Source organism: Schistocerca cancellata, chromosome 1, assembly GCF_023864275.1.
Source record: "Schistocerca cancellata isolate TAMUIC-IGC-003103 chromosome 1, iqSchCanc2.1, whole genome shotgun sequence".
Taxonomy (NCBI): Eukaryota; Metazoa; Arthropoda; class Insecta; order Orthoptera; family Acrididae; genus Schistocerca; species Schistocerca cancellata.
Window position 1 is genome coordinate 1,073,808,036 of NC_064626.1, and position 16,401 is coordinate 1,073,824,436.

Genomic DNA, 16,401 nt, shown 5'->3' on the forward strand with positions numbered 1-16,401 from the left:
AGGAATTTTCGAGAGGGCGCGCCAGTCATTTTTGCTATTTATCAACCTTGCAGCGATGTTCGAATCAGAAACTTCAAGCATCTGCTGCAAAAATAGTGATTTGAAGAAAAAATGTGTAAAACTTGAATTACTGTTTTCCTTTCCACCATTGTCTTAGTTCACACCAGTAAACTATTCACCTCCAGTTCGTTAAAGAATGGAAATCCTATGTATAAAACAGCTTCAAACGTCTGGTTCTCTTACATATGAGTTAACGTGTTAAAGATCTGACGTTAAAGTGTGCAAGTGAGAAAAGTTACTATGTGCTCTCATTCTGAAACACCGGATGAATTCCGTCTGGATAATCTGACCTTCGTTTTAAGCAAAAGCTAGTTTGTCACGCAACTAAATGATCAGGACGTCATATCTTCTTGAACTGTGCGTCGTACAATAACACAAATAAATTAAAACGTGATGCCTAGTGCTGATGTTCTACTGCATGAACAGCGAAAATGTAGTAAGCGAGAAACATTCTTCCTTTCATCATTTTATGGGACGGGACGGGGGAGGGCGTCAGCGAGAATAGGTTTTTTGATGGTTTAAAATCATATAATCATATATAGTTTGCTGCTGGAAGTAGGTAAGAGCTATCATTCTCAAATACTGGATGAAGATAGTCTGGGTAATTTGCGGGCCATGAGTTACGCTGCTTCGAAGCTTATAGCTTTTAACTATAGTACTTGCATCACTCTGCGCAAAAAAAAAAAAAAAAATAAATAAATAAATAAATAAATAAATAAAAAAAATAAAAAAATAAAAACGGAGCTTGTGTAAGAACGCATTTCTTCCGGTAGGCGTGTAGTACATGACGCAACTCATTGCCTGTTCAGTGTCGCCTATGTTGTCGACCTGGCTTGTTTTATCAATCTGCAGTGATTGCTTTTGCTAGCCCTCTTCTTGTTTCGTTTTTTTATGATGGCAACTTTAAGTGAACAACCTGCAGCTGTGAAATATTGTTTTCTACTCGGTAAAAATGCTGCTGAAGCTCTTCTAATATTGCAAACAGGTTACCAAGATGACGCTAAGGGGAAAACTCAAGTGTACGAATGGTTTGCTCGATTTATAAGTGGCGAAATGTCGATTGATGACGAACGTCGTTCTGGACATCCATCAACTGCCCGAACTGACGAAAATTCATTCAGGATTGGTTCCCCCAAGTCAGACCGTCAATCAAACTTGTTATTTGGAAATTATAAGAAGACTGCGCAAACAGTGTTCGACAAAAAATACCCTATTTGTGGCAGACAGGAGATTTCTTCCACCGCGACAATGCACCTGCACACAGCCATCTCTATTATTTTTGGCCAAAAATAGGATGGTTCCGCTGCCCCACGCAGCTTACTCGCCTGACCTGACTCCGGGCGACTTTTCCTTATTTCCACGCATGAAAAGGGCCACAAAAGGCTACCGATTTCACAACACTGAAGAAGTCAAGAAAGAAACGAGGGAGGAGCTGTAAGTAATTTCTAATGATGATTACAAAACACGTTTAGAATAGTGGAAGCATCCGTGGGACAAATGTGTTAGTCGTAATGGAAATGCCGGATGGCTAGGGCCTCCCGTCGGGTAGACCGTTCTCCTGGTGCAAGTTTTTCGAGTTGACGCCACTTCGGCGACTTGAGTGTCGATGGGGATGAAATGCTGATGAAAAGGACAACACAACACACAGTCCCTGAGCGGAGAAAATCTCCGACCCACCCGGAAATCGAACCCGGGCCGTTAGGTATGACAGTCCGTCGCACTGACCACTCAGCTACCAGGGGCGGACATTAGTTGTACCGGAGAGAGTATTTTGAAGAGAATAAGTTGTTTTGTAAACAGTTTGAAAATATATGGCTTTTGAAAAATAATTCAGTTTTTTTAGGGTATCTCCTCGTAAGATTGTACCTCTTACTGAGTTACGTTATGACAGTATTTTAAATTCGGTTAGTAATTATACAAAATACTGTAAATAAAAATTAAGTTTTTTGCCCTTGGAAGCCGATAGATATATAACCTGCAGATGGGATTGTGGCTTGGGTTAGTCGTCCGCAGTAATATAGATTTACTGACCTACTGTACTTGTTAAAACGAAAATTTTTTCATGCTCCCTTGCTGTTGTCCCAAAAATTAAAAACGTACGATTTCATTGATGACAACGTTACAGGTTACACAACCACCTGATGCCTACCTTATTACCGTGCTGTTGGTGCAGTACGGCATATTATCGTCACTAATTAATGGCGTTATGGTACTTCGACCGTATTTGATCCTACCCTGCTCTGATCTTATCATCAGATTTTCATCCCTGTACACACTGATAGCTATAAAATTGGGAAAGTGACAAAAACGAAAGAGAATATGTTTTCAGCAAATGATGAACCTTCAATTCATTTTTCTTAACTAAACTATGCAGAAAATAATTGCGGTGAGCTGTCTATAGAATGCTCATGAATGGCAGATGGTGGAGACTTAAGTTCTGAAAGAACTTGGTTTGGACAATAAATCAAGAACAATAATTCAACAGACTGATTTGAGCGAAGTCATTTAGGTGACGGATTACGGGCAGCTGTGAAAGTAAGACTGGAATGAGAGAGGCTTCTACATCCTCTCTTAAACGACGTTCAACAGAAAAATTATTAGCAAGTGACGCAATGGACCAAGTGGAGAATGTGTAGATAAGGCCAAATAAGGATGTCCAACTTTCGCAGCTCAACCTGCACTGTTTCCAAATTCTCTTGACACACCAGCTAAACAGATAAATCAATTTCATATGGAAGCAGAATCGTCAGGTATGTCGATATTGTTCACGTACCACAGTTCATAATAACATCAGGTCCACACACAGATAATTTCTGGTAAATCAGGGGAAAATAAAGCAGGTACAAAAAATTAAATTCTTGGGTAATGAACAGCCCATCACAATGAGAAAGGAGCCTCCAAGTCAAGGATGACCAAGGCGACAATGATCTACGATTTTACCAAAGATCTTTATAACAAACGATTAGTGTCAGTCGTAAAATAAAACACTACTTATTGTGCCGTCATTCATCCAGAAGTCCCATATGCAGCAGCATATCTTCAAGTGAATAAGAAATAACTGTAACAACTAGAAGCAAAAGAAAGCAAGAGTCTCCGAAACATAATCGACACAAACATGAAAAATAATCACACGTTGAAATTATTAAAGACACCAATAAGTAATGGAGGATTTTTAGGTCCCCAGATAAGAATGGTATCACAAAGGCTGTCCAGTCGAAAAATTGTTTTTTTTTTCTTTCTAATAAAGAACCACAAAAAAATGGCTCTATGCACTATGGGACTTAACATATGAGGTCATCAGTCCTCTAGACATAGCTTGAGCTCTGTAGATTCCAGAGAGGGGGACAAAACGTATTTCACTTCAGCCTCAAATAATTTGACACCGAAACTGGTGCGTGTATATATTTCGTATGTCTAAGAAGGATCTAACTTGGAAAGGCGAAAAAGTATTGCTATTGCGGAAGTATCTGTACGAAGGCAACTAATGCCCTCTGGAAAGTAATACTCTGGTACCCTAAACCCTGTTTTTGGGCAAGGGTATTCTCTTAACAAGCAAACGCAAGAACATCCAGAGAGGAACGGGTTTTGCTAAACATTTTGCACGGATTAAGCTGCTCTACGAAACTGAAAAATGGGCAACATCTGGCTTGAAATAAATACTTAAAACAACTGAATGTAAAAGACAGCCGGCCGGGGTGGCCGAGCGGTTCTAGGCGCTTCAGTCTGGAACCGCGAGACCGCTACGGTCGCAGGTTCGAATCATGCCTCGGGCATGGATGTGTGTCATGTCCTTTCGTTAGTTAGGTTTAAGTAGTTCTAAGTTCAAGGGGACTGATGACCTCAGAAGTTAAGTCCCATAGTGCTCAGAGCCATTTGAACAACTTTTTTTGTTTTGTTTGTAAAAGACAAAGATAATACCCACATGAAATAAACTTAGCATGAAAAATCTATAACGAACCTTTCTCAAGGATTAATACTGGATGTAAGGAAAGAGAACAGTAAGATGCAGAAACTACCAATGAGTAAAAAATTGATACGGCAGACTAAAAAATAAAGCTTGACCTGCAGAATATGAGCAAGAAATCTCTGTCGTGTATTACTTACATTGACAACAAATACTGATCTGTTAATTTTCTGCATATCTATATGAGACAGTCCACAACCCATCGTAAGGTGCTTGGCGGAGGCTACCCTGTACCACTACCAGTCATTTCCTTTCCTGTTCCGCTCTCAAATAGAGCAAGGGAAAAACGACTCTCTGTATGCCTCCGTACGAACCCTAATTTCTCGTATCTTATCTTCGTGGTCCTTAGGAGCAATGTATGCTGGCGGCAGAAGAATCGTTCGGCAGTTTCAAATGCTGTTTCTCAAAATTTTCTCAACAGCGTTTCTCAAAAAGAACGTTGCCTCTGCTCCAGGGATTCCCATTTGAATTCCCGAAGCATCTCCGTAACACTTGCGTGTTCTTCGAACCTACCGGTAACAAATCTATGATCTCTTCATCGTAAGAATAAACCTGATGTAAACAAACACAAACGCGACGATTGGTGAGAAACCGTAGCATACGTATACTGGTGTTGTTACGCTCATGGCAGTGCTTACGTATGAAACTTTAAGATGTTCAAATGTATTAACAGCCATCAATATTCTTCTTAATCACGCTTTAGCTACGTAGTTTTTTATTTCAAAAATCGCATAGTCACAGCTCCTGCAGCGTTGTGCTGATTGTTGCTCTGTTAATGCGCAGTATGAAAATGTTGGGGCTGCTTTCTGTTCCGTAGCGAAACACGCGCATGGAGCACGGTTAAAAAGCGCCGAAAAATAGGCTGTTCTTAACGTTTTTCATAAATTTTCAAAGATAATCGGTTTTCAGTTTTCCCAGCGTTGTATACACTGCAGTTTACCAAACAACCCCAGATTGAACGTAAGTGCAGTCGCTAGAGTAATGGAATGCAAACCAAAATCGGATATTCGTGCATTGGTTCAAATCTCCCGAGTATCATTTTTTTTTTCTCGTTCAGTCTGAAATGTCAACATCCCTTAATTATAAAATTCATCCTCATTTTTTATGAATAATGCACGTCTTCTTGTTCCTAATTAAATATTGGACGCGAAATTCCTGCTTCCATTTCAAATACAAATTCTTAATCATCGATGTTTTATGAAAGACTGTTCATAAAAGCTTTTTAAATTAAGAAAACAAAACAATTTACTTTTAAGGCAAAAAATGAAAAATCATATCCTCTTTATCTGGACTATGTCCATAGTTTTGTACCACAGAGGTAGGTACGTATCGCAGAAACATGATAAACAATCATTCGCACAGCATCAAGCCCATCATACAAATGCTGCATTTTTAAATTTGCTCTTTATCAACGTAGCAGGTGACACTTCCAGGACTGAAATGTATTTCTCGGATTCGGATATGAAAGGAGCTATGAGATTACCACACGACTGACTGTAAGTAATACCTTCAGTGGCTTCAGAATTCAACTATACGGTGAAATCCTTCAATACTCTCTTACGTTACACACAGCTTATATAGAAAAATTACCCTGTGGTTAAATAAAGAAAGTTTCATCATTCTTGTTTTAAGTTTCATCATTCTTGGTTCAAATGGCTCTGAGCACTATGGGACTTAACATCTTAGGTCATCAGTCCCCTAGAACTTAGAACTACTTAAACCTAACTAAACTAAGGACATCACATACATCCATGCCCGAGGCAGAATTCGAACCTGTGACCGTAGCAGTTGCGCGGTTCCAGACTGAGGCGCCTAGAACCGCTCGGCCACTTCGGCCGGTCATCATTCTTTGTTTTAATTACAATAGTACGTTAGCTAAAAACGGTAACGTGTTGTGGCTTTCGCCTAGTCATCTAAGGAGCGTATTGTGGGAGATTTGCAGTGTATTATATTTCATTCTGCTTAAAAATTAAATGACATTCGAAACTGTATTGTTCCTCTGCTCGTCTCTTTTTACGTGTGAACTGCAGCTGGCCACGTCACTGTCAGCTAGCTGTACTAACTGACCGGCCAGTGTTGTCCAAGTTAAAAGGCGCCGGTAAAGCTGTTCTCCCGTATTATTGCGTAATGCACAGCACAAAACGTACCTTTATTATCGTACTTGACAGTACAAGAGACAGCTTGGCTGCAATCCCGCGTGAAATGGAAATCCAGTGAGGTTCCAGCAAACTCGGAAGAATACATAGTGCAATGTTAACATCAGGTTTATTCTTATGTTGAACGGATTATAGTAGCTCGCCTCTGAACTGCATCGATGTCTTCCTTCAATCCGGCCTGGTCCTAATCCCAAACACTCCAGCAGTACTCACGAACAGGTAGCACCAGCGTCGTATATGCGGTCTCCTTTACTGGTGAACCATTCCTTCCTAAATTTCTTCCAATAAACCGAAGTCGACCATTTGCCTTTCCTACCGCAGTTCCCACATGCTCGTTCCACTTCATATCGTTTTGCAACGTTACGGCCAGGTATTTAAACGACAAGGCACTCTAAAGCAGGACTCTAGTAATACTGAATCCGAACATTATAGATTTGATCTTCTTACTCATCCGCATACAAGTTACATTCAACAAATTTCTTACATTTTGTTTTCTCTATTAGGACTTCTCATAAAAATCAAGGGCCTTGTCATGTATCATCTGTTCTACTTTCGCCGCTGAACACTGTAACAAAATGCTGAGTGTCATCAGCCTTTTCCACATAATTTACATATTGTAACTAAAGTATAATTACTCACCTGTATTTTACCTTATGTACGTGTACATTTACCACTATCTAATACAAGCATAAACGATAGAAACATTCACAAGATTGACAAGAACTCACCTTTATTCTTAGAAGGATGTCAGTAGTACCGCATCGTTACTCAGCACTTAGCCTACCTTTAATAGAGGATCATACGTCCATTTACTCAGGATTTAAAATCAGTTCCATACATCAGATGAAGTAATAACTAGAGTACATTCTAATTGTCGTACTTCCTCTCTTGACTTTATCTATTTTCGTTCTCCTGAATTATATTCTCGAAGACATTACATCCTTGAAATTTTATTGACACCGATGTACAATATTTAATATTATTATATGAAATGAAGAAGATGGGAGTGAATTTCATCCTGTGATACAAAAGTGAAGCTAAGAATGGCTCACACCAATGAATGTCCTTGCAAAACATGGAATAACATCACGATACGTTAAGTGAGGGCAGGAATGCCCAAGTGAAGACACCACAAGAAGATTTATTAACACGGAATACGATCTCAGTTTTGTTGGTGATATAATGGCTAAGAAATATTCTTGGGGAAGAAAATGGAAAGATGCAACACGAGGTAATTATGGTGGGTCACTGTGTACTCAGTAGACTACGCAACAGACTATGATACTCAATTTTGGTAAAGAGAAGTCTAAGAATGGACTGTACGATGGCAGCTCCAATGAATATTAACTTCATTCGTATCATCCACGTAAGTTATACAACGACACATATACAAACGACGATGAAATAGCTCTAAGTTTTGGCTTTACGTATAGCTGCAGAAAAACAGCAAAATCTTTAAAAAGCTGTGCAACGTTGATTTCGATTTATATTTCAAATTGCCTGGGTAACTATAAATAAGAGCAATATGGTCAAAAGGCACATAAAATTAGAATACCTAGTTTCGAAAAACAGTAGATGGAACATTATGCATAACACATACAAGCAAAATAATTTTTTCTAGAAGAAGAATAACACGTAAGCTCATATCAATCGGTGTCCATTTGTAGCATTTAAATCTACTGCGTGAGTTACTTATAAAGCTCACTGCATTCAGCAAATCTGAAGCCTTGACTACGTTATTAAAGTTCACTCCCCTCACTATGTAAAGATTTTACCTCTATGACCTTATCAACTACAAGGGAGCTGCGATAAGAAACTACAAAAACACAATTTGAAGTAACTAAAAGTATTTTTGTACCAGCTGCAATGACTGCAAACATGGTATAACCAGACCAATTACTTCCAGTACCGCAATTCTACTAGCTGCTTAAAATAGACAATAATGAAAATGAATTGATGCTGCTGAGCGGGAAACGCAAATATCTCGAACAAATTGTGAATCTTTAAACGCTCATGTGAAACTGACACGCTGACAGCAATCGGGAACTTGTTATAAAATAGGAATAAAACAGTCACGAACAGAAAAGAAATGAGCATAGGCAGCTTGATAAAATAAAGATACAGTGAAGCAAGACAAAGGACATTATATGACATTTATTTTTATATCTGCAATTCAATAACAAGCTAACAGCAGTTACGAGAAAGGTACATAACTGTAGATACGGCACCGTTCCTTTCAGTGATTTACTGCAGCAATTTCGTAAAATCTGAATGTTTAATTATACTATGTACTCACATCATAATCGGAGTGAAGAACTCACAGCGTCTGATGTCGAACGTAGTGCTGCCCATTTTAAAGGCGATCGGCCCAACAGTCACAGCATGCGAGACCGTTACTTCTAATTGTTGTACACACATTTGGCGTTCATTACACGAACAAATCTACTGGTAATATTAGAGTATTCGTCTGAGAACAATCACTTTAGTGAATACGTATGCTAATTTGACTTCTAATTCAGCTTTGAATTGTGGGAAGTTCGATTGGCAAAGAACAATTACCAAGCACCAATAAGTTTTCTTTATTCTTTGACTCGAACAATTCCAAGCAGCCTTAGAAGACCCTTATTACATTCTGTTACCGTAAACAGACTGTTGCAAAGGCTTTGTATAAAATAAATAAATTACTATGTTGGAAACTGAAATAATCCCCTAATTACGTTGCAGCACATATTACCGGCGTAACATTTGACACCAAAGATGGTAATCAACTTTGCAAGCAGATAACAAAAAATTGAGTTTAGTTGCTTCCTGTCAACGTTCAATGGGGGAAATAACAGTGGCATATGGTTTTTATGGAAAAGTGATAAAAAGACCGAGGGTACAATAAAATTACAAGAAATTTTTTTACAGTAAATACCATGTGGAATAAGAATATAAGGAAAATGTAGGCTTTCCGGCAATTATATGCTACGAATTCCGACCATTAAACCCAGAGAAAGAAAGAGTAATATGATTCGTAAATATCCTACTTCCAGCGATTTGCAGTTTTAACATTTATCGTACTTTGTATAGCTCTTAAGAAATATTTTACGTTGTAGAATATGCATGCTTTACGTTGTCAATGGATATTTTCGTCTTTCTTTGGGATTACTGTGAATTTATAACGTGGACCAGTGCAGTCATCTCAACAAATCGTCATTTCTTAAAGACAGAAACACAGTCTCCAGTAATTTCCGTTACATCATCCGGAGTAAGAACTCCATTTTCAAGATCTATAATGCTACTTTGGTTTCATAACATCAGTTTCTGGTTGTCAACTTCAATTTGTCGTTTCACAAACTGACAGGTGATGAATTGCACGTCTTTCTTTTAAAGGATGGGTTTGCAGTAATGGCAGTTATGTTCCGGAAATGCGACCGATGTAAAGGAATTAAGCTGGAAACAATGTTGTTGAAAATTAATGAAATTAAGATTGTCACGTACCTTACCGCCGTTTGACGTCACGATGTTTTAGAAATGACAAACTACTCATGCGCTGAAGAAAACTGCGCTCAGCAAAGGTGCAATAATCGAGGGCAGATTTTCCTGAGGTAACCCAAAGAAACGTGCGCAGGGCGCCGGTCGGGGTGGCGCACAGGCGCCAAGGTCAAGGTGGGAAGCAGAGAGCCGCTCAGCTGGTGCGGGATGGCCGCCCAAGGTCACGCGGGGGATGTGGGTCACCCCACTCAGCTACTCGTTACTACACACCACGCCCCCTACTCACAGTGCATCTCACCGGATAAGGGTAGCAAAGCTCTAAAACAGTCTCCCATCCGGTCTCACGCCCTTATTTACGGAGGATGCTAATTAATGGCGCTGCGAGTACAAAAGCGCACACTGTCAAACGTGAAAAGTACCGGTACAAACTTCGTTATGAAAATGGAGCTATATTCAAACCGTAGTCAACAAGGTAAGAGGATAAGACACACCAATATTTCTCGAGTATTTAAATAATTCTAAAGATTTTGAAGAGTAGGATAATATTGCAATTGACCGTAAGAATAGATCGATACTAATTAATTACTATGAACAATGGTAAAAATTACGTGGTTTCTCCTTGCACATAAAACGCGCTGAAATGTTCCTCGACGACTTGTAACTACCTAATATCACAACCACACCTCGAGCTACACTACAGGTCAGTCTATCACACCACAACCAAGATTTCAAGGCAGGGGAGTCGGGGGGCTCTACCATATTCTAGCCAAGTTATGGCTAAGTTCTGAGGTTGGATCAGAGCTGCAAGCCTGTTCAACCCCTAAACCCAATTATGCCAGAGTAATCTGGTTGTTTAAATTTATGTACAGATATTGAAAACTCAGAACCCATGAGAATTTTAAAGAGCAACCGCAACCTAATAAATTTGCTAGGAGTTATGATGGAAATAGGGTAAGCATACGGCGGTCACAAAGTGTGAAAAGCACCTGAAATTACTGAGCAATAATCTTCGAGCATGCTATTTGCGTAAAAATTATAAAACTCCATTACTCGAGTACAGGCTAAATTACACAGAAGCGAGAAAGAGCCAACAGCATGAAAGCCTCAAGTGTAGCATATTCTATGTGTGCTACTGACCTGGTCCTGTCAGAGAAGAACTCGAACTTCGACTTCTTCTTGCCACCGCCATGTCCGGAGCTGCCGTGCCCGATGTGGGCGGGTGAGACGGACGTCTCGCTGGAGGTCGGTGGCGACGAGGAGCCAGTGCTGGAAGAAAGCGACCCAGTCCTGCCCCGAGGTTCACCGTGATGAACGGTGCCGATGTTCTGGGCGTCGCTGCCGGCGCCTCCTCTTACATTATTGTTATTATTGTTATTGTTGTTGAGATTTATGTTGCCGTGTAGATGGTGTCCATTGGCAGAGGACGCCAGCGAGGGGCGGGTGTTCTGGCGGTTGCGTCGCTTTTTCTTCTTCTCGAAGTCCTCTTGGCAGCCGGCGTTGTTTGGCATGGGCGGGGACCAGTCGAGGTCCTTCTTCAGATGGCCGCGGCCGCAGAGGCAGCCGCACGCCTTGAAGGCCAGATCGTACCCCTTCTTGGTCCACAGGTTCTGGTGGCGCTGTCTTTCCGACCAGGAACGCGCTCGGCCGCACGTCTTCAGATAAGTCAGCACCGTCTGCTCCCAAGCGTCAAAGCATTCGCGGTGCATGTACTGGCCCACTGTGCAGTGGTCATTGTTACAAGTGACCTTTACGCAGTCCCGCAAGTCCTCCAAATTGATGGAACTATCGTTGTTGTTGGTGGCAGTGGCCCTTAGACACTCGCCGGTGGGGACACAGCAGCGCGTCACATTGGCATCGTGGTTTTCGATGGTCTCTGGGTCGATGCCGTTCAGCCCCTGCAAGTCGCCGGCGCCGCCTCCGGTCCCGCCGTGGTTGTTGTTCTTACGAGGGGCCATGCTCCAGCTATCACCTTCTGTTTCTCCTCTCCTTATGGCTCTCAATTCTACTGAACGTCCCTTCCACCTCCTCGTCAGCTCTCCCACGGTGTCAGAACGACGATCAATCGTCAGCTTAGAATCTCGTGAGATCAGCTGCTTCTGCCCATTCACACTGTCGCAGCGAGGGTTCCAGTTTCACCTTCCTTGCCGACAGCGAAATGAAAACAGTCAGCATCCAGCGTGGAACATCACAGTCGCTTCCTCTCGCTTTCGCTTCTACAAGCCGACTGTGCGTGAGTACAGCGACGCGAGCGCCGTTTCGCCGGCTGGCCGCTAGAGGCGCGGAGGGGGCCTGCGCGCCGACGCGCGCTGCCATTGGCTGGCGCGGAAGGTGGGGAGGTGCATCATAACAACCGGTCACGTGCTTAGCCTAGAGAGAAAATAGCCGCCCGTTTTCCCTTTCTACTCGCCAGAGAGCGAAGCGGACGCCGTAGTACTATTACGTTCGCTCTCTGCGCAAGCCGTTTAGCCCTTGCGTAACTTGGCGACGCAAGCCGGTGACCGCGCCACGCTACGTTGCATTTCCGACGCAATGCGAGACGACAGCGACTGCCACGGTGAGACGAAATGCGGTACTTTATTTGTGCCCGCTGTTTACGCCCTCCTTTGTCCCACGTGTGACACGAATCAAAGTTGAACTGCACGTGACAGAAATGGCAACTTTGCAGACGTATCTAACTCCATTCATAAAGTTGGTACAGTCATAACACGCTGCCGAAGAAGAAGCTCCAGACAAACGAAGGTCACACTTGAAATGTAGAATGTGGAGACGGGTCTGTAATCATATCACGAACTCGTGTAGTTCGAAAAATTCCTGATCATAATGATTCAAAATACGCATGGGTTTCTCAAATCAACGTATTCCAAGACAGAAAGTCTGACGACTTCGGATTCAAACAGTTTCCTCAGAACTTCGAGCTCCTGACCATAAAATGCTTCTAATTAATGGAAATCGGCAGGGTTGCCTCAAACACTAACATATACCAGGCGGTTATAATTTAAGTGCAGCTACTCACAGAGGTGCCGTGTGGGCTGTAATTATCGTATGGTAGCGAAACTTGGTAGGTATGCTCCTGCATTAATGCGGAACCGCTTTACGCTGGAAAAAAATTAGTTCCAATTTTGGTCACCAGGTGCAAATCTGGTGCTGTACATAGTTTCATCGACGACTGAGTTGCTCATATTACACAATTTGTGTAAGCGGCGGGTAATAATAAAATCAGCATTATGTCTCTCTCACTTTTTCGACCTTTTCTGTCCTCGTCCCGTTCCTGGTCCACTACACATGCAAATACACTCCTGGAAATTGAAATAAGAACACCGTGAATTCATTGTCCCAGGAAGGGGAAACTTTATTGACACATTCCTGGGGTCAGATACATCACATGATCACACTGACAGAACCACAGGCACATAGACACAGGCAACAGAGCATGCACAATGTCGGCACTAGTACAGTGTATATCCACCTTTCGCAGCAATGCAGGCTGCTATTCTCCCATGGAGACGATCGTAGAGATGCTGGATGTAGTCCTGTGGAACGGCTTGCCATGCCATTTCCACCTGGCGCCTCAGTTGGACCAGCGTTCGTGCTGGACGTGCAGACCGCGTGAGACGACGCTTCATCCAGTCCCAAACATGCTCAATGGGGGACAGATCCGGAGATCTTGCTGGCCAGGGTAGTTGACTTACACCTTCTAGAGCACGTTGGGTGGCACGGGATACATGCGGACGTGCATTGTCCTGTTGGAACAGCAGGTTCCCTTGCCGGTCTAGGAATGGTAGAACGATGGGTTCGATGACGGTTTGGATGTACCGTGCACTATTCAGTGTCCCCTCGACGATCACCAGTGGTGTACGGCCAGTGTAGGAGATCGCTCCCCACACCATGATGCCGGGTGTTGGCCCTGTGTGCCTCGGTCGTATGCAGTCCTGATTGCGGCGCTCACCTGCACGGCGCCAAACACGCATACGACCATCATTGGCACCAAGGCAGAAGCGACTCTCATCGCTGAAGACGACACGTCTCCATTCGTCCCTCTATTCACGCCTGTCGCGACACCACTGGAGGTAGGTTGCACGATGTTGGGGCGTGAGCGGAAGACGGCCTAACGGTGTGCGGGACCGTAGCCCAGCTTCATGGAGACGGTTGCGAATGGTCCTCGCCGATACCCCAGGAGCAACAGTGTCCCTAATTTGCTGGGAAGTGGCGGTGCGGTCCCCTACGGCACTGCGTAGGATCCTACGGTCTTGGCGTGCATCCGTGCGTCGCTGCGGTCCGGTCCCAGGTCGACGGGCACGTGCACCTTCCGCCGACCACTGGCGACAACATCGATGTACTGTGGAGACCTCACGCCCCACGTGTTGAGCAATTCGGCGGTACGTCCACCTGGCCTCCCGCATGCCCACTATACGCCCTCGCTCAAAGTCCGTCAACTGCACATACGGTTCACGTCCACGCTGTCGCGGCATGCTACCAGTGTTAAAGACTGCGATGGAGCTCCGTATGCCACGGCAAACTGGCTGACACTGACGGCGGCGGTGCACAAATGCTGCGCAGCTAGCGCCATTCGACGGCCAACACCACGGTTCCTGGTGTGTCCGCTGTGCCGTGCGTGTGATCATTGCTTGTACAGCCCTCTCGCAGTGTCCGGAGCAAGTATGGTGGGTCTGACACACCGGTGTCAATGTGTTCTTTTTTCCATTTCCAGGAGTGTATTTCTATACGTCTTTGTTCTATTCACAATGCCAGATTTGGAATTAATTTTTATTTTTTCAAGAGTAAATCGGTTTTGCACTGACGCATTAGAGTATCTACCAAGTTTCGCCGCCATACCATAGTTACAGCCCACACTGGACATTGGTGAACAGCTGCACTTTAATTATAGCCAGGCGGTGCATACGGTTTCGACCGGCCAGTGGTCATCCTCAAGCTAAAAACACAAGCCTAACGAGCTTGAAGACGATACTTCGCGTTAGTCTTTAATCAAAACACCGTATTCCTGAAATACAAGGTGCGTCTGGAAAGTTCTGCGAATGGTCTCAAAAAATTAAGGAAATACCTTTACTGGCCTTCTAAGTAATCACCTTTAGCTACAACACACATCTGATATCGACTGCAATGCTGTTGGAAGCTATCAGCAAACGCTTCTTGTGAAATCGCTCGAAGCACCGTGGTCACGTGTTACTCGATATCCACATCATTACAGGAGATGAGACGTAATGCTTGGTAGCTCTGGGGAACAAAATGGCTCTGAGCACTATGGGACTTAACTTCTGAGGTCATCAGTCCCCTAGAACTTAGAACTACTTAAACCTAACTAACCTAAGGACATCACACACATCCATGCCCGAGGCAGGATTCGAACCTGAGACCGTAGCGGTGGCGCGGTTCCAGACTGTTGCGCCTAGAACCGCTCGGCCACCCTGGCCGGTTATCTCTTAGTTTAGTTTGGAAAGTCGATTGGACTTTGAACTCCGACGTCAATTCTTTATTGAGATTAATCAGCCATAAACTGTTGAAATTAAAGCTGTTCGTTACAGGGAAGGAAATTTCAAATCCTTGAAAACAGATTTGCGTTGGCGCCGGGCAGATACTCGTTCCCAGACCCTTGCCTTACTGGCTGAGCTATCCAGTTGCGTTTCACAATATGGCTCAAAGCTTTAATCTGTTAGATCCCTTCCTACTTGTGAAACTCACAAGTTGTGAGCATTGTCCTCAAAAGTCAAGCACCCAGATTCGAAACTCGATCGGCACACAATTTTAATCGGTCCGTAGGGTTTCACAAAACACAAGCTTCACTGAAAACTGAAAGATGCGTGCTATACAGTTCAAATACTATTTCCTTAAAGTAGAGTGAGTTGCTGAATGAAATATTATTAAAAAAACTTCCTGGTAGATGAAAACTGTGTGCCGGACCGAGACTCGAACTCGGGATCTTTCCCTTACGCGGGCAAGTGCTCTACCATCTGGGCTACCCAAGCACGACTCACGCCCCTCACAACAAGATAATTACAGACGTAGCACAAACGCGGCATGGTTCAAGGCTGTCGATGGAAATCGGTCGCCCCCTACAAGGGACCATCCCAGCATTTGCCTGGGACGATTTAGGGAAATCGCGGAAAATCTGAAATCTGGATGGACGTGGGCGGATTTGATGCGTCGTCTTCCCGAAAGCGAGTCCACTGTGCTAATCACTGCGCCACCTCGCTCGGTTTTAAGATTGGAACACAAGCAAGGCTGGAGAGTGGACAGCGAAGGAAACGGGCCGTATCGCTTTGGGGTAACCGCGGGGCACCTTGCATGGGTTGCCGAATAGGGATTTCAACAGTGGTCCTCCGAAATGCAAGTTTAGTACGTTATTCCGTGCGCCACCTCAATGGGGAAAGTTGAAAGAGGGCTTGTATTATCACGCCAAACACCTCCGCCATGTCAGACAGCCTGATGTAAGAAAACTGATGCATAAGAGAAAGCTCCCGAACATAAAATTTACATCTTCTACTTTGTTAACTTGTAACACCATGGCTCCTCTGCTGTATGGATTTATTTTGCTTTTGTTTTATTTAATGTTATAACATTGAGTATCTGTAAATGTGTTTGATTGAATAGATAACACAAAATTGTATACTCCTTTCTTTGCACAAACTTTCACGTCATGTATTGGTTCAATGCAAAGTAGTGTATCTGCAATTTATATTCTTTGTCCCATTTGGAGGGAACAAAACTTACTGTATATGATTGTAATTT

The 16,401-nt window shown here is 43.3% G+C and overlaps 1 protein-coding gene across 1 annotated transcript in view; it reads right to left on the reverse strand.

Annotated features, from left to right (window-relative positions):
• LOC126090865 (headcase protein-like) overlaps nt 1-11,871 on the reverse strand; it is a 746,517-nt gene extending 734,646 nt beyond the window's left edge. The window contains exon 1 of the mRNA XM_049907017.1: nt 10,795-11,871. Coding sequence (XP_049762974.1) covers nt 10,795-11,612 — 818 coding nt within the window. The 5' untranslated portion in view covers nt 11,613-11,871. The remainder of the gene's footprint in view (nt 1-10,794) is intronic.
• Between the last annotated feature and the right edge of the window lie 4,530 nt (nt 11,872-16,401).